The sequence below is a fragment of the Aedes albopictus genome, chromosome 1, assembly GCF_035046485.1.
Source record: "Aedes albopictus strain Foshan chromosome 1, AalbF5, whole genome shotgun sequence".
NCBI classification, from domain to species: Eukaryota; Metazoa; Arthropoda; class Insecta; order Diptera; family Culicidae; genus Aedes; species Aedes albopictus.
In genome coordinates this window covers 28,556,088-28,580,445 of record NC_085136.1, presented here as the reverse complement: position 1 = coordinate 28,580,445, position 24,358 = coordinate 28,556,088, and the positions used below count along the sequence as shown (strand labels likewise).

The 24,358-nt window shown below is 41.4% G+C and overlaps 1 protein-coding gene across 2 annotated transcripts; it reads left to right on the top strand.

Annotated features, from left to right (window-relative positions):
- The first annotated feature begins 3,303 nt into the window (after positions 1-3,303).
- On the top strand, positions 3,304-24,341 carry LOC109428432 (histone deacetylase 6). 2 transcript variants are annotated; one of them, XM_062844287.1, is made up of 8 exons: positions 3,304-4,367; positions 19,007-19,567; positions 19,684-19,955; positions 20,023-20,215; positions 20,995-21,054; positions 21,212-23,065; positions 23,123-23,210; positions 23,282-24,341. In XM_062844287.1, exons 1-8 carry the CDS (start codon positions 4,365-4,367, stop codon positions 23,617-23,619), a joined length of 3,369 nt encoding a protein of 1,122 aa, XP_062700271.1. In that variant the 5' UTR covers positions 3,304-4,364; the 3' UTR covers positions 23,620-24,341. The 2 variants fall into 2 exon arrangements, with proteins under 2 accessions (XP_062700271.1, XP_019559733.3); XM_019704188.3 differs by lacking the exon at positions 20,995-21,054 and adding an exon at positions 20,872-20,931 and having other exon boundaries at positions 3,305-4,367.
- Positions 24,342-24,358: the final 17 nt, after the last annotated feature.

The window sequence follows — 24,358 nt, the reverse complement described above, 5'->3', positions numbered from 1 at the left end:
ATGAAACAGTCGAAAGGGTTCCAAGGCGGGACCGGAAACGAGGTATGCCTGTTACGGAAAAGCCTCTATGGACTCAAGCAGGCCGGCAGAGTCTGGAATGCCAAAATCAACGATGTTTTGAAGCCTTGTGTGAAACACCCATTTTGCACACCTAAAACACCTTTTGACACCTTTGCGACACCTTTCAGTTTTACCACCATGATTACTTTTTATTTTACTGGCGTCACTGGTCGGCCGATGTTTATATTTACATTTTCAGACAATGTTTATCATCGCTGCGGAACGGAACAGGCAGCAGCTACCGGGTACGAGCAGAAGCGCAGGAGCAGCAGCAGGTACATTTTCTACGAACGAAATCCTGTCCAATATTACCATGGGCCGGATTGTTAAAAAGGAAAAAGTTGGAGGTGATTGAGTGGACAGAATGACCTGAAGGCAACAAAAGGGGTGAACGCTGCAGTCCTCCTCGATGTGGTACCGGTGTGGAAGGGATGCTGAAGACGAAAGACAATCATGCCTAGGAAGCGCAGCAGTCTACCAGAAGCAACAGCGAGGTGGACGATGTGAATCGGATGAGTCGTCCAACACGAAAACGACTGAAGCAAAATCACGGCCATCGGTCGCAGAATTCGCGAACGAACGAAAGCGCTCGTTGCATCCGCTAAGAAGCGGCTTAGAAGTATTACTTCCCACCGATCATCACCGTCGAACTACTTTCACATCCTCATCCACTGGAGAAACTCGAGAAGTTATCCCGGAAACATTCTTCCATCGGCGCAATCCTTCCCGGTGTTGCTTTCACCTCGTCTGGACTATTCGACAACTTCCTCAAGGAGGATCAGCATGACGATTTGTCGGTTATGTTGGCCCATATGTTCCGAACCAGCAAACGAAGCTGACGCCATCGGTGGCTGCCCTGGTGGCTGGTGTTTGTGGTGCCCAGCATCTCTTTTGTGCGGAACTTTTACAGGGGGGAAGGATCACGGGACTTTTCGACCTAGCCATGTGACCGAAACTGATATTTTTCTAAACGTTCGTGGTATTTACATATGCTGAGAAGAAGGTAGTTTAATCTTAAATCCTTGGATTAATCTTATGGTATGTTGAATCTCTAAAAATACAATGTGATAGGTATGAAATCCAATAAAAAAGTGTTATTTGAATAAAACTATTTTAATTTTAATTTTTTTGTTGGTTCTACTAGAAACCTTATATCGGAAGATTTACCTTATTTTCTTATTTTTTTTTTCTCTTCGTCTTTCTCTATTTAATAAAAAGGATATTATATTATTGTTTCATATTAACAAAATTTCAGATTTTTTTTTTCTGAAAGAAAAACTCAGTGAGATGGAATTCTCTACGGACAGTTTAGTAGTGGTGTTTCCACACCTGATCAACAGCTCTTGGACTCTCCGTCGCCGTTAAGTTTCTGGCTTTCCTCTGTCGTCGATTTCTTCTTACTGGATCCAACCGGACGTGTGATAGAATGACTGTGGTACGACTTTCGCGAGCTACCTTTACCAGCCATGTCTCGCGACGATTCTCCGGAAGTGTGACTCTACTTCGTGGTTTGTTCCGATAGAAATTGGATGCCGTAATTGCTTCATTGCGTTTCAGGCTTTTGCTAAGTTTCTCTGTGTATTTCTGGTTCATGATGACAATACATTGCTTCACTGTTACCACTTCCGCCACATCCAAAGTCATGGTTGATTTTATATTGGGGTACGATCGTCTCTTCCATACGTCGCTGTGACCAACGACTATCAAACTCCTTCCGCCACTGGTATTTTCTGAATACGGATATGGAAAAAATCAGAATACACCGAATCATTTGAATGAGATTATCTTACCTTATGTAATCGTCATGCAACCGTGCCATCATCCTTCGCCTAACAACGCTCACAGCCCGGAAAAAAACCCATTTCCACCTCAACTGTGTCTAACGAAATAGGTAGGTGGTGGAGGAATTCGCCTTTTGGGAGCAGCACGTGTATGGTTTCTTATCTCGTCAATCGTTTATGAACCGAAATCATACATTTTAAGAAGCTACGAACATACTTTTGTGTGGTTATTTACATAATTTCTCTGATAGATTCTCAAGGAACAACAAAACAATCCAGCAGTGTTGCCAGAAATATTGGAAAAGATGAACAAATTTGACGTTTTGCGGAGATATGTGAAAGTCACTGTCAAACACGCAGAATCACCCAAAAACACCCAAAAACACCCGAGGAACACCGTTCGACACAATTCAAGGTGTCAGAGTTTCCAACCCCTTGGCTTTGCACAAAAGTTCACGCGGTCTATCGTTTTCGAAAGGATCAGCCGCACCGTAGGAAACGCCGCAATGTTATTTCCCATAAGGATGAAGTAAACAGGGAGTGAAAACCGCGGCTGTACCTTTCAGAAGCGATAGGCCGCGTGCACTTTTGTGCAAATCCCTCAATATTTTTTTTCTGGTGCGCATCATTAAGCTGTTTAAGATGTACAATATGCACTAATTCAAGTTAAGTTGCGTCATTCCTAACTAGATTAGAAATCGATTTTCGCACCGCCGATGACTACGGATTTCAAGCAAAAGCATAAGGGGCTGTCCATTTATTACGTAAGGCAATTTTTCCGAAATTTCGACACACCCACCCCCCCCCTTGTAAGATTTTTTGTATGAAACTCCAAATATTTTTGTATGCCGCGTAAGATTTTCCAACCCCCCCCCCCCCCCTCCCCCCAAAAACCCTTACGTAATTAATGGACAGCCCCTAATAATGACAGGAAAGGGAATGTTGAGAATCCAACTCTCGGCAAGTGAAATAATTTTGACCATTCGTAATCCCAATGTTGCTCAATGTGAGGATCCATGAGGGTCTTTGTCGAGAGAGTGCGAGAGAGAACGATTCTGCTAAAACATCGCACCGAACAAAATTTGTTCCGCCTGACGTTTCAAAACGTCGCCTTTTTGTTTGACAGTTTTTGTTTACCCTTTCGTTCGTTTTGGTTTCGCTCGCGTTTCCAGTGCGCGTTTTCCGCAGTACTCCTCATCCGCGCGGTTCCTTCCTCCAGCTGCTGGTAGGTGCTAGTAGTGATTCTACCGATTCCTCAGGGAACGTCCATAAATTACGTCACGCTTTGAGGGGGGAGGGGGGGGGGGGTTCAGCAAAGTGTGACGACCCATACAAAAATTTCAGAGGTCCAATACAAAAAGTGTGACATAGGGGGGAGGGGGGGTTGAAAATGGTCGATTTTTGCGTGACGTAATTTATGGACGTTCCCTCACCACACCAGGGTGTTTCATCGGAGGAAAAAGTCTGTTTGAGCGAAGCTGAATCAGTGTTTGTCAGATTGCGTCCGCGGGCAGTAGAAAAAAAACGGCTGCTTTTCCGCGAACAAAAGGAAGGTGTGTTCGTCGGGCTCGCCTGCTAGAGTGTGCGCTGCTGCAAAAAACAGTGTTTTTCATTCATTACACATACGCGAACGGTGGACAGTGCTGGCGGAGGAACATCGTTCTCTGACCAGAATCGGGTGAATCAAGCAGGCTACCTCGTGTGTGCGAAAAGAATCCGAATTTTCGCGTTTTGTTAGTTTCGTTCTTGTCGGTGAGGTGTGGATTGTGCAAAATTGTCTTTCGGACGCAAACGAAGCGGATTTGGGACCATCTGCTCGCTCGCTCGCTGCCTAGTCGCGCTGTTGCGTGGAAAGTTGCAGATTGCTTCGATGAAACCTAGCCATTAAGTTTTAAGCTGCATCAACGCGCTATGGTAACTGTGATCCGTCAAGCGAAGAAGAAAAGCAAAACACCGTAGAAAATTCGAATTCAGCGCTGTGCCCGGGCCGGGGGGTGGAGGAAGCGGACGGGATCTGGTAGGCGCGGCGCGGCGTAGTGTTGTGTTCAGCTTTGTGAAGCACTGAAGAGTGTCGTAAAAATAACCCACCGACCGAGATGGAAATCTGTGCTAGCTGAAGGAATTTCTAAGTCGAATCAGGGAATTAGGTTGCTCGGTTCCGTTGATTGTGTGATTGTGATTGACTTCCCGCAAGGAGAAAAGAGTCGAAGTGTGACAGACTGCGGAGGCACAAGCATTCCAAAAAAGAGCATCAAGTGGGTGTTTGATGTGGTGCGGCCTACGCTTGCCTGAACGTGACAATCCAAGCAGAATGATGACGACCGCCGAAATAGAAGTAAAACAGTGTTTGGATTGCTGAGTCTCGACACCCCGTGGAAGAACTCGTGCAGTGAATAAATAGAGAGAAGAATACTAATTTGACATTGAAAGTCCCGGAAGGCCGCTGCCGCCACCACAGCAGAATTCTTGACCCGGATTGGGCATATTGGGAGCTGCAGTAGTTGAACCACATCGTCTACAACGATGGTAAGTTAAGTTAGACGACAACGTCAATCAATAACTATGGGGACAAGGTAGAACCAATCGTAACCAAAAAAGGACACCGCTGTCGCCACCGTGTTGACCTTGTATCTGATCGATTAAGGCCCTTGTTCTCTCATTATAGTAGTCATATGAATAAGTTATTTTCTTTTATGTGTTCCTTGAGATTATTTTGAAACATTTATTGGTTGCACTTGACTTGAACATGTCTTCTTAAATATGACTGCCAAAGCAACGGTTTACTCGATGCCTTAGGTACTTAGAAACACCCCAACTACCACGGGGCGTTTCTTCCAAGAAACCCACAAATGAATTATTCAGCAGTTTGTCCCCCAAACTTCTCATCGAAAGTGGTTGTTCGCGCTTGTTTAATAAAACAAACAATAATCGATCGCCAAGCAATCGCTTGAATAGCGTTGCCTTCTTTTGAAGTTTTGAAGCCGCCCGCCCACCACACGGTGACTAACAACCCCCACCTCTTCCTTACCTCGGATAGGTTCCTCATGCGTCGCCTAGCGGAGTCGATCAATATACGGTGCGAGCAGGCGATACATATAACTAGATAAATAGAAGAGTATGAGGCGCCGGAATGAACCCCGGCTGTGCCGGGCTAGTAAGCAGTAGGTACCGTTTGTCCAAGTTAGTTAGTCTGTCCAGCGCAATGAAGTGTAAGGGGAACGACTGTTTTGGTCGTAATTCCTCACTTGGCAGATTTCGTTAGTTGGTTTGGTTTGTTCAAGGTTAGACATGGCCTTAATTGTAATAGCTGTTAATATGTACATATTGCCATTTTGGATTGGATAAAGACGGAGTATTAAGAACGTCGCTTGGTGGCGATAATAAAGGCGGTGTGAATGTGTGACTAGCAAATCTAAGCGATGGTGAACAATTCCACACCTTTTAATCACATCGCTGATTAATTCTTCTAGGTCGTATTAGTTCCACAGGTGTTTGTAACAAATTGCAAATTACACATGGCTTGTCAACATTGGGTCATATAAGGGTCTGTTCCAATTGGTAAATTAAAAATAATTTTCACTTAAACTTGACAGTTCGATAATTATTTCCTTAGGAGTACTGTCAAATTTAAGTAAAAATCAATTTTAATTCGCCAATTGGAACAGACCCTAAGTAGTAAATCGATTTTTTCCACATTTTTTAGTTAATATTACTTGTGTAACATGTTCGTACGAATAAAAACGAGTTTACTACACTTCAAAGCGTTCAGTATGAATAAAAGTAGTAATTGCTACATACAAGTTTAGAGTAGCAAGCCTTTAGCTAGTAATAATGCGATCCCGATGAAAATTCTTGGAAAAAAAATAGAATTACGACGGAATATTAACGCGATCGTATAAAAATGGGAAGTACTGTAATAACCCTGGCTATTCCGATGGATAGCTACTAGTATACTCTGAGGAAAACATGTGATCTCAAAACGTCTTTCAGAGATTAGCATTTGTTTCAAAGGTTTGTTTAATGATATGTTTGGAAATCTATTTAAAATTCGTTCCGAAATAGGACACGTTCGGGGTAGTACTAAAATTGTAGTAATAAGCTGAATTTTTGCATGGTGAGAAGCTGAATTCTCCGTTCCTGCAATGGAATGGAGAAAAATGCATGAGTATGATGATTCCTTGTCTAATTTGATAGAAGCGAAGAATTGACCTTCTTACCATACAAAAATTCAGCTCATTACTTAAATTCTAGTACTTCAACGATGGTGTCCTATTCGTCTGAAGATTTCCCCCTGAATTCTATCCAGGATTCTTCATTGAACATCTTATGGGTTTCTCCTTGGATTTGTACCACAATTCTTTCTTCGAATTCTTACGCAGTTCCTTACTAAATTCTTCCCTCGTTTCTCCCGGAGTTCTTCCTTGAATTCCTGGTAGTTTGTTGAAGTTTCTTTCTAGATTTGTCCAGGAGTTTCTCCCAAAATTCTATCCAGAGGTTCCAGGGATTGTTTCCGAGATTGTTCGGCTCAAGATAAATTCCAAGAGCAACTCCGAAAAAAAACCTATAGAAATTTCTAGAAAAGAAATCCCGAGAGAATCTTTAAGAAATATCTCAGGAGAAATTCTAGATGAAAGTTCACGATAACTTTTTGAAGAAATTACAGAAGGAACTCCGCGAGAAATCCCATGAGAGATCCTAAGAGTAATACCGTGAAAATCTCTGGAAGAAATTCCGGGATGAACTCCTTCAGGACCACTTAGTGGGAAACTGCCGTAGAAAGTATACACCGCCAATTGTTGAATACCTTAAAAAATCGCTAATTGTTGTACACCTCATAAGAAAAGCATGGAGTGTACAATTGGCGAGTTTTTAAGGTGTGCAATAATTGGCGATTTACTCTACCGTTTGGATTGGCAGTGTAGGAAAGAATGAACCAAATTTATTTTCTATGTAACATACAGACTACTGTGATTATCTTCCGGTTCGGACGCCTACTTCGCAACTCTTCTCCTCAAATGAATCCGGTTTTACTCCTAGGCCGCTACGTAGCTTCTCCAGACGTAGAAATAACTACAGAAATTATACGAAAATTCCATCCAAAATTTCCACGGAACCTACCTTAGAATATCACCAAGAAGTCCTCCAGTAACAATGCATGGTTCTCCCCAGGATTTTTCCAATATTTTCCTAAGATTTTTCCGAAAACTCCTAAAGAAGTTCTTAGGATTTATTTCCACGAGTTCATCTAAAAATAAAATAAAATTCCTGCATGAGTTCCTCGGGTAGTCCTCGGAGAATTCCTTGGAAATTAATTCCTTCAGAATACCGTAGGGAATTCCTTCAGAAGATCCTCGGAAAGTCATCCTGGATTTCCTCGGGAATTCTTCCAGGAGGTCCTCGGGCATTTCTTCAGGAGATCATCGGGAATTCCCCCAGAAGATCCTTGGGAAACCCTCCTGGAGATCGTCGGGAAAATTTCTCAAGGAGTTTCTTACGATTTCCACCAGAAGTCCTTCGGGTACTTCACCAGGAATTCTACGGGAATTCCTCCATAAGTTTCCCGAGAATTCCAGGAGTTCCTCAGACATTCCTCCATGAGTCCCTCGAAAATTCCTTCAGGAGTTCATCCAGGAATTCCTCGGCAATTTCTCCATGAGTTCTTCGGGAACTCATTCAGGAGATCTTTGGGAACCCTTGTAGAAGATACTCGAAAAAGCTTCCAGGAGATCCTTGATGATCCTCCAGGAAATCCACGAGAATTCCTCCAGGAGATCCTCGGCAATTTCCCCAGGAGTTCTTTAAGAGTTCATTTGAAAGTTTATCGGGAATTCCTCTAAGAATTTATTTAAATGTTTCTCGGGAATACCTCCAGAAGTTCTCGAGAATTCCCCCAACAGTTCCTCGGCAATTCTCTCTGGGATTCATCGGAAATTCCTCCAGGAGTTCAGTGTTTCTCGGAAATCCCTTCAAGAGAATTCCTTCAGAGTTCCTGAAGTTTTTTTTTTGCAATCCCTCGGAAATTTCTCTATATTCCCCGGATATCTACTGCAGGAGTTTCCTGTGATTTCCTGAGAGTTTCCTGGAGTTATTCATAGGAACATCCAGTTGATCTTCTGATAAACTCCTAAAATAATTCTTGATAATTTCCTGGAAGTATTCCCGAGAAAATTCTAGAGGGCTTCACGAGATACTCCTGGAGGAACTCCCACGGATTTTCTAGAGAAAGCATGGCTGGCTATGCCACCATTCGCCTTCTCCTTATTCCCTGAATACTTTACACAATCATTTTCCAGGAATTCCTCCTGAAATTTGTTTATATATTCAAGAAGTCTTTCATTACTTTTGTCTGCCATTTTTGCACGGATTCCAGAAGATTTTTTTTTTCAGAAACTTCTTTCAAGAACTGCTTTTACATTGAATTCCTCAAGGATATCCTTTAGAAATCCCTTCAGGGATTTTCTCAGAAACTTGTCCAGGTTTTTTCCCAAAATTTCTTCAAAAGTTTCATGAAGAAATCCTTAAACTACTGAAGGAGTCTTAAGTGATACTTCTGAAGTAATTTCTCAGTAAGTTTCAGATGCAATCCATGGAGAAGTTTTGAAATAAATTGTTTACCTAATTAAAATATGAACAGCGGCGCGCCGGATCAAATTGGCTTCTTTAACGATGTTGAGATAATTCGATGAAGGATGGAAATCTTGTGATCATGATAGGATCCCAAATGAGTCGCGGTTGGAAGGCATCGCGCGATCATAGCAACAACGCTAGACTTTTGTCGTCAAGCATTCATAACAAACCATGCTCCGCGAATAATGAATCGCTCGGCATGTGCGGTTGCGATGCGATCGTTATCATGAAGTCGAAATGATAAATTTCGATTTTTGGGCAATTTTTGTGCATTCTTATTGCTGAAGCTTCGCGATATGCATAGGTTTGGGTACTAGTAGTGGACCCCCTAAGCCATCGAAATTTACTTCTGCGGCTTTTTAGCTATGTTAAGGCAGTGGATTGTTCTAAAGTGGATTTTTTTTAACAAGTTTCACGTCCCCTCTTTATGTTAAGACCGTGAAACATACAACATTTATAAATTATTCCAGTGAAATACGCATTTGAAAATACGCATCGATGTTGCCTATAATGGACACCACCGGGGTCCATTATAGGATTATTTACAAATATCTTTGCGCCTATAGTGGACCGCCCATTTGATTTCCATGCTAGCTGTCACGCCGCCGGAGGTGCCTATAGTGGACCCTCCCTGAGTGTGCGTATAGTGGACCCTTTTGAGTGTTTACATTCATTAAATAGATCAAATAACCGATAGTTGCGGCCACTGGGTCATTTGTTTGCCAGGAACTGCTGTGTAGCAATGGAATTGATGTTCCCCCGGTGGAAGTTGCCTGGAAACAGTTGATTTGGGCATTTATATTTAAGTTTTTCTGAAGGGGGTCCACTATAGGCGCAGGGTCCACTACTAGCACACAACCCCTATGAATGTAATATTCCTGGTAATGAATTCGGGTTTCGGGTGCATTAGTGGCATTAATCGTGATGAATAAAGTTTATCGCGACTTGTAACATGATCTTCCATCCTTGAATTCGATATTCTGAATCTGCATGTCAAACTGAGCTGAAATCCAAATTTTCATGAATTTTGGAGCCCGGGAACCTATTTAAAAATCAGTTTGAAGTTTGTATGGGAGCAATTTGTCGAATAACCCCTCGTCGCAGTTTGTACTGGGCGGAGTTGTCAAACAGTTGCCCAGCTGTCAAAAGGTGATTTCAAAAAATCTGTTTGAAATTTATTTTAGGTACCAAAATACACTCTGAAAAGTTTTCACGTCCAATCTACATGAAAAATCACGTGGACCCCATCTTGAACTCACTTTGCCCTTCTTACATGATTCATGTGACTCTTACGTAGAACCACGTTAGAGTCACCTCGATTTCACGTACCAGTTACATGATTATCATGTGTGAAAAATGAGTGACTGCCATGGTGGCTGCAGAAAGTTAGTACACAACATGGCGGTCATCATTGTTTACCTACTCGTTTTGCTCGTTTTGCTACTCGTTGATTTGATTTTCTGGGTAAAAATCGAAATTAAAAGGTATGTAATAGATAATAAATCATACACACAATTCAAAAATTAATATTTTGAAAAACATTCTTCTTATTAACTGGTATTTGTTCTTAGAAATAAAGTGAACCCGTGAAGCCATCGGACATACCTACTTGGAGCACAAACTCAGTCGATGCTTGGAGCTGAAGCATGAACGATGTCAACAAAGGAATCAGTGAATTATTTGTATTACCGAATTTTTGCAGTTTTCACGTATAATATAATATAATGTATTACATAATTAAAGGGTAGCAAAAATAATGTGGCTTTTTTCTTGATTGTTTGAATGATATCAGCAAAAACATTCAAACAAGGCACCGCACCATCGCCGTAAAGTTCACGTGATAATCATGTAACCGTGAGTTCCTCATTTGTGAGTGCCGCCACATGCTAGTCAGGTCATTGTTACATGAAAAGTTAGGTGGACGAAAACTACCAATGTTTTCATGTAACTTGGACGTGAAAACTTTTCAAAGTGTAAGGTTCTAAAAATCTGAAAAAAAATCATAGTGGCTCAGAAAAAGGTGCTCTTTTGTATAAGATCAAAACAACAATACATTTTTCATAATTTAAAAACCCATTTGACTGGAGGCGGTGGCGTGAAAAAAAAACGTCGGCGACGGTGGCGCACACGTCTATTTTAGGAGTTATTACGAAAAAAATAATAAAGCACTACAAATGCACATTAAAATATAACATATTGGAGTGGAACACTACAAATGCGTAATAAATTAGGACATCACACTTGCACAAATACAACACAGAACATATATTTTGCCCTGTTAACCTAGTCGATAACAATTTCCGATGACAGGATGACGAGGTTTCATAAATTTTGTTGGTCCATCAGTCAATCCTGTAATCGTATTTTTTCCGGCAGGTTGCCTTTGGTTCACAGCATTAGTTACTTTCATATCTCTGTTTTGTCTAGGAATTTCTAATCCTAAGGGGGCACCCCAATTTGGGTTTTATCACTAGAGTTCTATAACTTGAAGTCTGGCCAGGGAAAGGTTTACATCTCTAGTACTTTATCACGGCCCGAAATGGCCTGAATGTTGGCAATCGAAATAGGATTGCGAGCCTCTATTCTGTCGGAGCCCTATAAATGTGCATGAATTCTAGGGGAATATTTACAAGTTAAAATAGCACATTTAACACAAAAATAAAACTTGTAATAGAGTTTCACTGGAATTCGCCTGGAAGTTTCTTTGAAAATTCATCTAGGAACTCTACTAAGATTTCTTTTATAAGTTCCTTTGGGAGTATCCCTAGCAGTTCCACCGGGGATTTTCTTAGCAGCTCCATTGGAACTTCATCTAGGAAGACCAAAAGTTCCACAAGGTATTTCTCTAGTTCTGCCGGGAATTCATCTGGGAGATGCACTGGGCGTTCTACTAGAAGTTCCACTGGGATTCCTTTTTGGGAATGAGTACTTCCATAAGTTTTTCCGTAGTCTGTTCCAAAAGCTCCAACAGAAATTCCAGAAAACTTCTTTGGATTTTTTTTAATTTAATGCTTATTTATTCGAGCTGTTACAAATAATTCATTTTGGGGTAACTTTGGGTCATATGAAAGCAATGCAATCAGTACGAAAACCCTACAAATGTCACAAATGTGTTCACATTACATGTGAGAGTATTTACATTATTTAATGCATAATACGTGGTAAAGTTTTGGAAATAAATGTAAGATTCGTGCAAAATTAAAAATGCACGCATATCAATCCCAAGGTAGATATAAAAAATATTACTTTCATCTTTTGAGAATGCTAGTTGGAGCTATATTTAAGAGATAGCGGATGTATTGTATTCAATCATTGATCGTTTACAATGATTGTGGTCAAACTTTCACGTTCGTTTCTATATAATGTTATTTTAAAGTGACTAGACACTGATAAAGGGTGAGTCGTTAATTATTGTGCCACCCTACCTTCAACTGATTCGCAAATTGTCTACAGTTAACGAAATGAAACCAAATTTTTACAGTAGTTTAGTATATGTATGTATTTCAACTTTTTGGTATAGGTTCAAATTTAGGATGCGTTTTAGTGAAATTCACGACATTTTCAATTAACGCCCTCCATGTGGACATGTTCAGGCTCCACTTGAAACAAATAATTAAATCTCTCTGGTTTGTTTATGCGCATCGTGCTTGATTTTCACCCAGCTCCAAGCTTATGTTTCAACTGTTCCTGAAACCTATTGACGAACATTAAGATGATCCGATCATATATAATCATGAATTGTTCCAAGGTGCGGTACCATGATTTTTGATTTTAGCATGTGATTGTACAACATCTTTTTTAGAACTGCTAACTAAATTTATTCTATATCGACCGAAATCTCACTGATAACTGCTCAATTTATTATATGTAAATGTTGTGATTAATGGGGCCGATGATTTGCACAACAAACAAATAAATACTTTATTTAAAATACTGAATAAAGTTACAGATTAAAAACGCGGCGTGGTTTTCACTGCGGTGGTAAAATACATTCTGTTCTGATCGCTATTGTTACTGTTACGTTGAGCACATAGTGGGTGAGGTGCGATGCAAAGAGATAAGAGATCGGATAAGCGTCGAAGCACACTCTGTGGAAACTATATGCAGAACGCATGAACCGTACATAGTAGATGAGTTGCGATGAGTGCGGAGATGCGATGGAGCTGCTTTGACGCATGTGAATGCAAGAGAACGCTTGTCGGGTATGGATTTTATGATTGCGCTCGTTGCAAGGATGGGAACACTCGCTCGCAAAGAGTTACACTCACTTACTGTTTTCTCGGCTCAGAAGCGTGCTATCAAGAAACGATGTATGGACGACCTTTCCTTGTGGTTTTGTCTAAAAGTTTGCCGAATAGAGTAAGGGTCGCACACGCATACCGAAGACGTGAGGGAGCTGCGAAGACAACTCTCCACGAGGTGAATGTAAATTACATTCACCTCGTGGAGAGTCGCTTTCACATCTCTGTTACAACTTTGATATGCGTTTGCGACCCCTACTCTATTCGGCAAACTTTTAGACAAAACTATAAGACAAAAGTCGTTCATACATCGTTTCTTGATAGCACGCTTCTGAGCTAAGAAAATAGCAAGTGAATGTAAATCTTTGCAAGTGAGTGTTCCCATCCCTGGCTCGTTGTGTATGTGAAGCAATGCGGATTTAATGTGTTGGTAATGCTAGTAGGTAATATAAAATGCGTTAATATGTTGTTTTTAAACATAACTCAATGCTTTTTCACATGACTTGCATTTTGATGGACCAGACGTAATAAAAATTTATCAAACTGTCTATCGATCGCCATGTAAAATAACATATTTCATTGCATATGAAATGGTATTCCATCAAATCGTTTAAGCATAATTTTGTTATTATATGTGTATTGTAATATCCTGTCATTCTTTCCAAGAGGAATAAAACACGAGTCATTATCTTGATGTGTCAGAGTGAACTTCTGACTCGTCTCCCGAACCAGCCGGTATTTATTTTGATCGAAGTACAATAGGATCTTATACAATATATACAATTATATTGAAAATACATCTGTATTCGATTAGGGTATCTTCTCTTTACTAAGTCGTTTTCAGAACACGACATGTATAAGAAAACATTAAATTTTCTCTGTTCAGGATTTAAATCAAGTGTTCAATGTTTGATATGGTCGTTTGCTCAGTGCATGTTATTCATGTGCAAGTTAGAAAGTTTAAGGTTTTATGGTATTCAACTTAATTGCAAAAAGGATTCTGATTGAAAGGTTCTGCTTTTTTCTTTGTCAGGCAAAATTAGATCCTTAACAAAAAGAGTGTGACATCGATTTCGAGTGATACTCTTTTACCTAATCTATATGTATATACAAAAATGAGTTCGAAGTCCCTTTGAGGCAACAAAACTCACGAACGGGTGAACCGATTAGCTTGACTCTTGCACGGTTCGATTCGTATTCATGGTGGCTGTGTTTATAAGTGGAAAAAGTTAGGAAAATCAACTGAAAAAGTAAAAAAATTGATGAAGTGCTGATTTTTTATGAGCTGGGAAGAAAATCAGCACGATCGAAATGAAAGCAATCTAGAGTACGGTGCTTAAATGAACTCAAAAGCTGTCAAACTATCACAAGCTTGGCAAGACAAAGTTTGCATGGACAGCTAGTATTTGATAAATAATGTCTACTTTTTAGAAACATCTTTTCTCGTAGATATCGCCGAAAATTTTGTAATAAAAAAATCTATACCCTTTAATAATACATACTTGCCGAATTTTTGTGTCTTTTTGTCGAGGTCAGCACAATCAAGTAATGACTTAAGGGCAAAGTCTTCGGTATACCAATCCGTGTGGTCAATTAATGATTTTTAATGAAACTCAACGTACATATGTACAGATGGAAATATTATTAGTAAAATTGCGAAAAAATCCACAGCTCAGGTGAGATTTGAACTCACGACCCTTATACGCTAGACAAGTGCTTTTCCAACTAAGCTACCGAGCCAATTAATGACACGGCATTTTGGTTGGTACAAGGTAATTCCAATCTCATCGATCATGCTTTATCTTTCCCTTAAATTTCACCGCAAATATATCCATCTCTTATGTACACATGCATGAAGAGCGATGCGATTTATTTACTGTTGAAACTGTTTGCCTAACTTTCAGGCGTCTCTTCATCACCGACTGTGGTAGCTTAGTTGGAAAAGCACTTGTCTAGCGTATAAGGGTCGTGAGTTCAAATCTCACCTGAGCTGTGGATTTTTTCGCAATTTTACTAATAATATTTCCATCTGTACATATGTACGTTGAGTTTCATTAACAATCAAGTAATGTTTTAATGCCGAAAATCAGTATAACAGTCTCATATTGATTTAAATTGAAATCAACACTTAGATAGCCCAGTCCGGAAAGTTAAAATATGTGTATATATAAAGACATCACTCACGCGGATATAATTACATTTTATACATTCTTTTCTCAAATAATTAATTCAATAATCTCAATCTTGTTTTGATTTTTTTAACTGGTCGGTTTTTGCTATTGCAACAGGATCAGAACTGACTAAGTTATAGCAAAAAAAAACGGCCCGCGCAAAACAAAAAGCGGGTGCATTTTATCTTTCCGCTCTTATAGATAAAATGATCATTTCACTACCCACATCCAAAGAAGCGCTTCAACATACAAGCAACTTCATCGATCAAATCACGCGAGTCGTTAATGCGCACGAAATAGGCGAAAAAGGATGTGAAAACAACATGCGCACCCTCATTGAAAACCTCATGCACTATGACCTATCAAACATCTCTCTTCTCATCTCATAACTTATCGCATCCGATCGCATCTCACCTTACCCTTTATGGTCACAGTCTTACTGTATGTATGATCTGTTGCTCCCTCTCGCTCTACAGTGGTTCCGCCATAGGTCATTAATCCAAAAATTTGACCCCAATGAAACTGTGATATCATTGCGGTAACATCAAGTTTAATGCTTTAATAACTACGATCAATCAGTACCTTTATCAATTGTATGCCGAAACTTTTCCGCAGAGCTCTTGAAAGTGGTTATTCTTGAGAAGACATTTTATTTGATTTTTTTTTCTGATTTCAGTCCTATGCATTCATCACTCTATTAAAAAGTCTCATACATTCGACATGTATTTAGTTGTTTGTGTTCAATTCTTACATAGTTGAAATCGATGTTTATCATAAATTAGGATGCCATTCTTTATCATTTAATTTGAATAAGTATACTGAATTAGATGCTTTTTCCAAAAAGTACAAAAAAACTGAAAATTTTCAACGAGCTGGAAAAAATCTCTATCCATCACATTATGTGTGTTTCCCTATTCTGGAGAAGGTTTGACTACCGTGGACCACCTAAACTAATTTTAGTTTATCCAAATGAGCTGGTAACCCAAACTGCATAATAATGATTTTCGGCTTCGTAAAGCCAAAAACTCGATTGATCCCATTTTCAATAAACAATTGAAAAACGCATTTGGAATGCAAATATGCATCAAATTTAGCGGTTTCATCATAAAACTCGAGAAAATCATATTTATGATCGCCCTTATATGGGGCTGGAGCCAGTGTGCGCTCGTTGTGTTGGTAGACGTCAGTCACTCTGACAGAGTGTGTCAGATGATGAGTCCACTGTGAATAAGATGGATCATTGTTGGATCGTAGGGTGGTCCTCCCAACAGTAAACATTAGAATATAAGGAGGAACTGTGCAAAATTTGGTTGATTTTGGTGAAGTAGGAAAAAACTTACGGTAATTTGAAAATGGCACAATAATTATCGACTCACCCTTTTCAGGTTGTGTGCAAGTACCTATGTATTCAATAGTTTTGATTTGTAAGCGATATTTTCTCACATTGAACTGTTTAGTTTAAATTTTAGTGTTTGTCCCAATGCCATCCTCTAGAAGGGGTGCAATATGGCCAATTTCAATAAGACTAGATCATTGTCAAAATTGAAGTTCCCTCCCCCTGGATATTCGATCTTGACGCGATGGGAGGGCTTAACCCATTAGCACTTTAGCGCCAGTTCATTCACCACCGCTTGGACTTTGGGTTAGATATATCTAGTTTACGAGTTGAGCGCAAGTGAAGGAATCGCAGTAAGTGCTAATGGGAACCAAAGGAGTATCCGTGGTGCATTTATCACAAGTCGAAAACAAATTATAATTCCGCTTGCATAGACCTAATCTTTGCATTCTTTGAATTTTCTCAAATTTAACAATAATTGTTAAATTTAACGTAACGCAAGAGTGGGTGAGGGAGGTCTCTGCGTTACACTCATCATCCATTACTTGAATTCGTTAGTACACAGGACAGGGACGCTAGGATAAGTTGACTTACAGCCTTACAGATTAGAATCATTACAATTAGAAAATTTTGGACTGATTAGGTAAAGATAAAACTGTTGGTTTTAGGAGTTTATATTTATATTTCTTATTTTTAGGTTTTGTAGGGAAGAATATATAAAAGTTGACAAATAATTATTTTTTTTATTTTTAACAAAAATCAGTTGGCTGAACTTTTTTGTTTTTATATCTTAGACGGTATTATTTCCCTGACCAAAAAAAGCAGGAATTTAGTTACATGTTTCTTTAGGACTTAGGACGGTTGACAATGTAAAGGGTTACGGTGGATGTAATATTACTTTGGACTGAGATGATCACAGATATACAGAAGACGACTGGCGAAATTAGGAACACAATTTGATACATTATAGACTATATTTTGACATAAAGGGTTTGACTAATTTCTTTACAACATCGAATGGAAGCTCAAAAAGTGTTATCTAACACTAATATGAGAGTTATTTGGGGATGATTCTGGTGCTGTCAATGACTAACATCGGTTATTGACACTATTGGTAATCAGCTTGAAATAATTTTCAGAATGTATTATAAAATAACTGAGGATATTATCTGATTATTGTTTGGGGAAGCTGTCAGAAAAACTAGTTGCCCATATCGGCTAAAAACGCTAGCTCTGGTAACTGTCTTCGAATAATTTTCAGAAATATAAAATCTTTAAAAATTAGCTACGACACATTTTTTCGCTCTTTGTATATTTCTCATGAATAGTACTCTGAAGGCGTTTACATGGACAGCCTTTTTTCTCTCTGAATGTTGTCCAGTGACCTCGGAGATTTCGATTATTGAAATATTGTATAATTCAAGCATAATTTTTCAAATCGACGTATCTAACTTTTTCACTGATCTGAGTAAATTCATGCTCAATGTTGACGACCATTTCACTAAAATAGTTTTTTATAAAAAGACTTTTCATAAGTTTTTTCGTGCTTAACATCACCAGGGATATTGCACGCACTTGGTAAGGAACAAAACCTACTCATTCCATATATTTTTCACAACAAATTTTGACAAAAATACACATACACCGGGTTGGTTCGAGATACGTCATGCCAGATACGTCGCTTTTGTATGGTGCCAGTTTGGTGTATCTCTTACTTTTGATTTTGGCTAGATACGTCGTTTGGTTTTCTCATATATCAAAACGGTGTATCTATCAGTAAAGTTGTAAACATCAAAATAGTTAGATACGTCGTTTCGAAAAATATGCTTAGTTAAACAAATTAAGCAATAAATCATCAAACAGTGATGTGGATTCTTCAATTTGCTTTATGAATCATGCATGCAGCAGTAAACCCGGATTTGTTTACATTCTCGAGTTACGTCGGATTGAAAAGTTATGCTTGAATTCTTCAAGAAATATTCTGAGTAACTGCCGAAAGAACTTTCGAAAAGAAAAGATTAGAAGATATATGTAGTAATGAGCCGTATTAAATTTTACAGCGATTATTTGGTACAGATCCATAAAGCAGTAAAAGTCCACGAGAGAATCAACGATGAGAAATCAAGTAGATTGGACTCCAAACAAAATATTTTTCCAAATGTTAGAATCTGAAGCTCCTTTTATACTTCTGTAACAGCCTGTTGTGGTGTGTAAACAATTCCACACCTATTCGACATCACAGCACCTTGACGGCTCTTTTTGTGTCTTATCAGAGCTTATAGTAGAATAACTAGCCACAGAAGTCCAATGTCGCGACTGATCGTGTGACTAACATCTAGTTTGCCACGCCCTTACAGCGTCAGTAGCGGTACTAGAAGTGTCAAATAAATTTTGTTTACCAAAACAAAAGATTCTCGTCAAGCTGGACACTTAAAAACAATCAATAATTACAATAAAAGTTATAAATTTAATTAAATAAGAAAAGTGACTACAGCGCCATTGGAGTTCTAGTGTATTTCTATTGAGCTTATCATCAGCAGTGCACTCTCTCTCGCGTGCGCTACGCTCTTGTTCTCTCTCACAGCGCGTTATCAACAAACAAACAGCCAGGCCAGGCCCCAAAGCGCAGAATCATCTTCAATTAGTCGTGTCCCACCGTTTGTTCCCATTCAGTGTGTCACATCGTTTTCATCATAGTTGCTTTTCTCTATCAATTTCCACCTCCAACGTGACCCCATTTTCCACTGACTAAATTGTCTCCGTTTTCAATTTCCATCTATTCCGACGCAGAGTTCCACCGTCGTAACGCGGAGAGGCGCCCAGAAGGCCAAAGTCAGCACCAGAGCCCAGCAAGCGGCGGAAGAAGCCGAGGCCACCGAACGACGGAATAAATTCTACGGACGCAGACAGAATCCCATTAGTTTGGCGGAGGCTAAAAAGCGAGGCAAGCTGAAAATGAGTTCCCAAATGGGACCGGAAGGTACGGCACTGGGGTCGGATCAGACCGGAGCACAGCTGAAGGACATCTACAGCAATGCGATGTCGTCGATGGAGCTGGTTCGTGGCGAGACGGGATTGGTGTATGACGAGAAGTTCGCCGAGCATCGATGCCTCTGGGATACGGGTTATCCGGAATGTCCGGAGAGGTTTACCCGGGTGCTGGAACGATGCCGACAGTTGGGACTTGTGGATAGGTGTAGGACAGTGGAACCGAGGATGGCCACCGAGGAGGAAATCCTGACCAAGCATACGCCGGAGCAGGTGGAGATTTTGAGGCGTACCAAAGGAAGCGAAGATTTGGAACGGCTGGAGGAACTGAGTTCGCGGTACGATGCGATTTACGTGCACCCGGTACGTGTCTTATCAAGGCTATTTGAATATGGCTATTTATGGATGGGGAATTTGATTGCGGTGATAGCAAACAGGACTTATAGCAATATTTTATCTCGTTGTTGATTTCTGTATAGTCTTCATATGATTGTTCGCTGTTGGCTTGTGGGAGTACGATCGAGCTGGTGAATGCTGTCGTGACAGGGCGGGTGCAAAATGGTATGGCCATAATCCGTCCGCCGGGACATCACGCCATGAAGGCGGAATACAATGGGTATTGCTTCTTCAACAATGTGGCCATTGCCGCCCAGCATGCACTGGACCGGTTGGGGCTGAAGAAGATTCTGGTGGTGGACTGGGACATTCACCATGGCCAGGGCACCCAGCGGATGTTCTACGATGATCCGAGGTGAGCCGGTGGGGTGGAGTGTTGACTGTTGCGTAGCTCTGAATAATCTATAACCTTATAATTTTAGGGTGTTGTACTTTTCGATTCATCGATACGAGTGCGGCAAGTTTTGGCCGAATCTGCGAGAGTCGGACTTTGACTACGTCGGAGACGGTGCAGGTTTGGGTTACAACTTTAATGTGCCACTCAACCGGACTGGGATGACGAACGGGGACTACCTGGCCATTTGGCAGCAGATCCTGATGCCCGTAGCGATGGAGGTAATTGCATATTTTGAAAATCCAAGAATAGCTGCCTTTCTGTAAGTTTATACGCACTAAGGTGTCGGAAAGGAGATAGTCACACATTATTTGAGTCCTACTTATAAATACTAGAATCATCAGTGTCACGGTGTTGTATTCTGAACTGAACAGTGCGTTGAAACAGCTTCGTGTATTATACAACATCAACATGTTCAGCTCACCGAGTCGAGTTCCTTCCAGGAATTTCTCCCGAATTTTTTCCTGGAGTTTCGCTAGGAATAGTTGAGAAAAATGGAAAGAGTTCTTCCGGAATTCCTACAGGAGTTGAACCGGATATTTTCCACAAAGAAACCCGGTAGAAATTTCATGAGAAATCTCCGAAGACTTCTGGGTGAAATCTGGGAAGAATTCCCGGGATAAATTCAAAAGCTTCAAGTGGTTAAGAAAATCCAGGATGAATTCTGGATAGAGCGTTTAACGAAATACCGGAAGAAGTTTCGAAAGGAATCCTTGCATCAATTCCGGGAAAACTGCTACAAGAAATCGTGTAAAAGCCACAACGAGGCAAAAGATATGCAGGGATCCAGGGATTAGCTTTCACATTGCCTTTTTTTTAATAGCTACGATACGTCAGACAAATACAGCAAGATAACATCTCTTTCTAACCATTTCAGTTTCAACCGGAACTGGTTCTGGTTTCAGCTGGTTACGATGCTGCGTACGGCTGCCCCGAGGTTTGTATTCTTTCCACCATTACTAATTCTATTTGTTTTCTTATTCCCACCACCTTTCCCCAGTTCAACCCAGAGTTGGTTATCGTTTCGGCCGGTTATGATTCTGCCCTCGGGGATGACAAGGTACAGTCGCAATCGGTTGCAAGTGCTTGCTTTCTCACGCATTTTATCGTCCTCCTCATCAGAACATAACGGGTCCAATCGAAGTTCCGTCTCATCTTGTCCGTGTCCCTCTCGATCGTAGAAACGTCTCTAACATGTGCTTTAACGTTTCCGATAGGGCCAAATGGAGATCACACCGGCGTTCTACCCGCATCTGCTAGCTCCTCTGATGTCTCTTGCTCAAGGTCGTGTCGCTGTCATCCTGGAAGGTGGTTACTGTCTGTCATCGCTGGCCGAGGGCGGTGCTCTCACTCTGCGGACACTCCTTGGTGATCCTTGTCCGTTACTGGTGGAGAAGCTGCACCCTCCGTGCGAAAGCATGCAACAAACAATCCTAAATTGTATTCACACACACCGACCCTACTGGAAGAATCTCCAACTGAACGATACCTATGGTCTCGAGGAGTTGAACAACGTCAACCCACAACCGAATTTCCATCAAGTAGTCCAATACTACGTCCAACCGGAACCCCAACCCGAACCCATCCGGTACGAAACTCGAAACTGTTACCCACTTCAAAGCGCGGATGAGAAAGCCCGCATCGAAGAACGTCTGTCCATGCTTCAGATTGCCACCCGTCTTACATTCCCTTCGAATCGCGTATGCTTCGTTTACGACGACCTTCTCCTAGAGCACCGGAATGTGCATGAAGCCCATCCGGAACAACCGGAGCGGATAGCTAAAATCTACACCCGCCACGAAGAGTACAAACTGCTGTCCCGGATGAAGCGCCTCAAGCCGCGGCATGCGACCACTACTGAACTGTGCATGGTTCATTCCCGACAGCACGTCAACGTGATACGGCGGACAGTCGAACGGGAAGAGATGAAACAGGTGGCGGACCAATTCAACTCGGTCTACTTCCATCCGAAGACGTTCGAATGTGCCACCTTGGCGGCCGGATCCGTCCTGCAGGTCGTGGACGAAGTGCTGAATGGTCAATCGAGGAGTGGAGTCTGCATCGTACGACCTCCGGGCCATCATGCCGAATCCGACATGCCCCATGGGTTCTGCATCTTTAACAACGTGGCAATCGCGGCTCAGTACGCCATCCGGGATCACGGATTGAAGCGGGTGTTGATCGTAGACTGGGACGTCCATCACGGTAACGGCACGCAACATATCTTCGAAAGTGATCCCCGAGTGTTGTACGTATCGGTTCATCGGTACGACAACGGGACGTTCTTCCCGAAGAGCACCGATGCGAACTATGACGTGGTAGGATCCGGTTCCGGCGAGGGCTTTAATGTGAACATTCCTTGGAACAAGAAAGGCATGGGAGATCAAGAGTACGCGGCAGCCTTCCAGCAGGTTATCCTTCCCATAGCATACGAATTCGATCCGGAGCTGGTTCTGGTGTCTGCTGGGTTCGATGCAGCCATTGGTGATCCCTTGGGTGGATGCAAGGTTACCCCCGAAGCATACGGATTCTTCACTCATTGGTTATCTTCGTTGGCCAACGGCCGCGTGGTGGTTTGTCTGGAAGGAGGCTACAACGTGAACTCGATATCCCACGCCATGGCATTGTGCACGAAATCCCTACTCGGTGATCCTTTGCCAATGCTTCACCTGAGTTCACGATACAACGGACCAAACGCTGCTTGCGCGGAAACTCTGAGGAACGTTTTGTCGGTGCAGGAAAAGTTCTGGAAGTCGCTGCGGTTCAACAAAAAGCTGCCCGATTTCAGCAACAGCTCCGGTGTCGAGCCGGATCTAAATGGTGCCTTCGATAGGTTGAACCTGTCATCAACGGGGACGGAGTCTTCTAGCAGTGGGTCGCCCTCGTCGACGGGGTCATCACCGGTAAAGAATAAGGACGCAGACGGAGCTCCGTGCGATGGAGATGACAAACCAGGATCGAGTCGAAAACGGAAAACGGAAGACCAGCTGGAGGCTGGACCTAGCGCTGGAAGGGTCAGTAGTGGTGAGAAGCACGAAACGCTCAGGGACTTCTTGGCTGCCAATTTAGAGGTAGGTTGATGATTGACGGTTCCCAAAAGCTATTGATTGAAATTCGTACTTTTGTAGGCCTTACAGAACGAGGAAATGTTCGCTGTCGTTCCTTTGCGGGACTGCCCGCATCTCAAAGAACTCAATCCGGAAAATATTCCTGAAGGTATGTTGCACACGTTCCGTTTGGGAGTGCCCCATTACGCTTACCATAACATATTATCTCACTCCCATCAGCCATCAGTACAAAATCTCCCTGCACCGGGTGCGACTCCACAGCGGAGAACTGGGTTTGCCTACACTGTTTCCGGGTGCACTGCGGTCGCTACATCAACGAGCACGCCATGCTGCACAGCCTGGAGTCGGAGCACGCGCTAGCCCTCAGTTTCAGCGACCTTTCGGTGTGGTGCTACAAGTGCGAATCCTACATCGACAACCCGCTGTTGTACGCGTACAAAAATCTGGTCCATCAGGACAAGTTCGACGGCGAAGAGCTGGTGTGGTCCTACGGTAGCGATCTGTTCTTGGACGTGACCAAACCGACGACGGCCAAGACCGGAAAAACCAAGGAATGATATTTGTTTTTGTCCAAGATTTTAGTCCGGATATTCATGCTCTATTTGGCCAACTATCTGATAACTGCCTACTTTAAGTGAGCTCCTGTCTGCCTGCATGCCTGAGTGGTGCTCGTTTTTCGGTTAACAAACTCATCCAATACACCCATACAAGTATTATTACGTAGACATTCGCTATTGCTGTATTCAATGATTGGAACTCAGCAAAGTGTGTTACTACCTACGTAGGTTTATATATTTTTTAAATTGACCTTTTCTGATGATTTTAACAAAACCAGTGCAGGTTTCTTTAACTCCCAATTGTTAATATATTGTAACTGTTTATCTAGAATAACTCAAGTTTAGGAACGTTCAAATTAATATTTAAGCAGGCACCTAAATTATTAACAATGCTAACCAAAGAAGTGATAGCAGACTAATGCAGCTTGACACAACCGTCGAAAAATAAAAAGACAAATTGATATTGTTGACCAACGATTAGTTATTAGATCGATCCACAAAAAAGTTCTGATCCGTCAGTGAAAAAAAGAGTACACATTTTGAGGAAGAGCTTTTCGGAAAGGAGTTTTATACATAGTTCTTTCTATTGTGCGTGGAAACTCGTTACAAGAGGTGTAATGGGCATCAAACACCAGTGTAAACGTTGGAAATGTTGAATAAAACAAGTTAGTTTAGTAACCACTAGTTGAAGATACAATAAAAGCAATTAATTTATGTTCAAAGTTCCGGTTTATTTTTG

Excerpts from the sequence above, each read along its gene's own strand:
- LOC109428432 (XM_062844287.1), top strand. Across the intron at positions 19,956-20,022 it reads ATGTTCTACGATGATCCGAG|GGTGTTGTACTTTTCGATTC; the intron begins GTGAGCCGGTGG and ends TTATAATTTTAG. Across the intron at positions 21,055-21,211 it reads CTGCCCTCGGGGATGACAAG|GGCCAAATGGAGATCACACC; the intron begins GTACAGTCGCAA and ends CGTTTCCGATAG.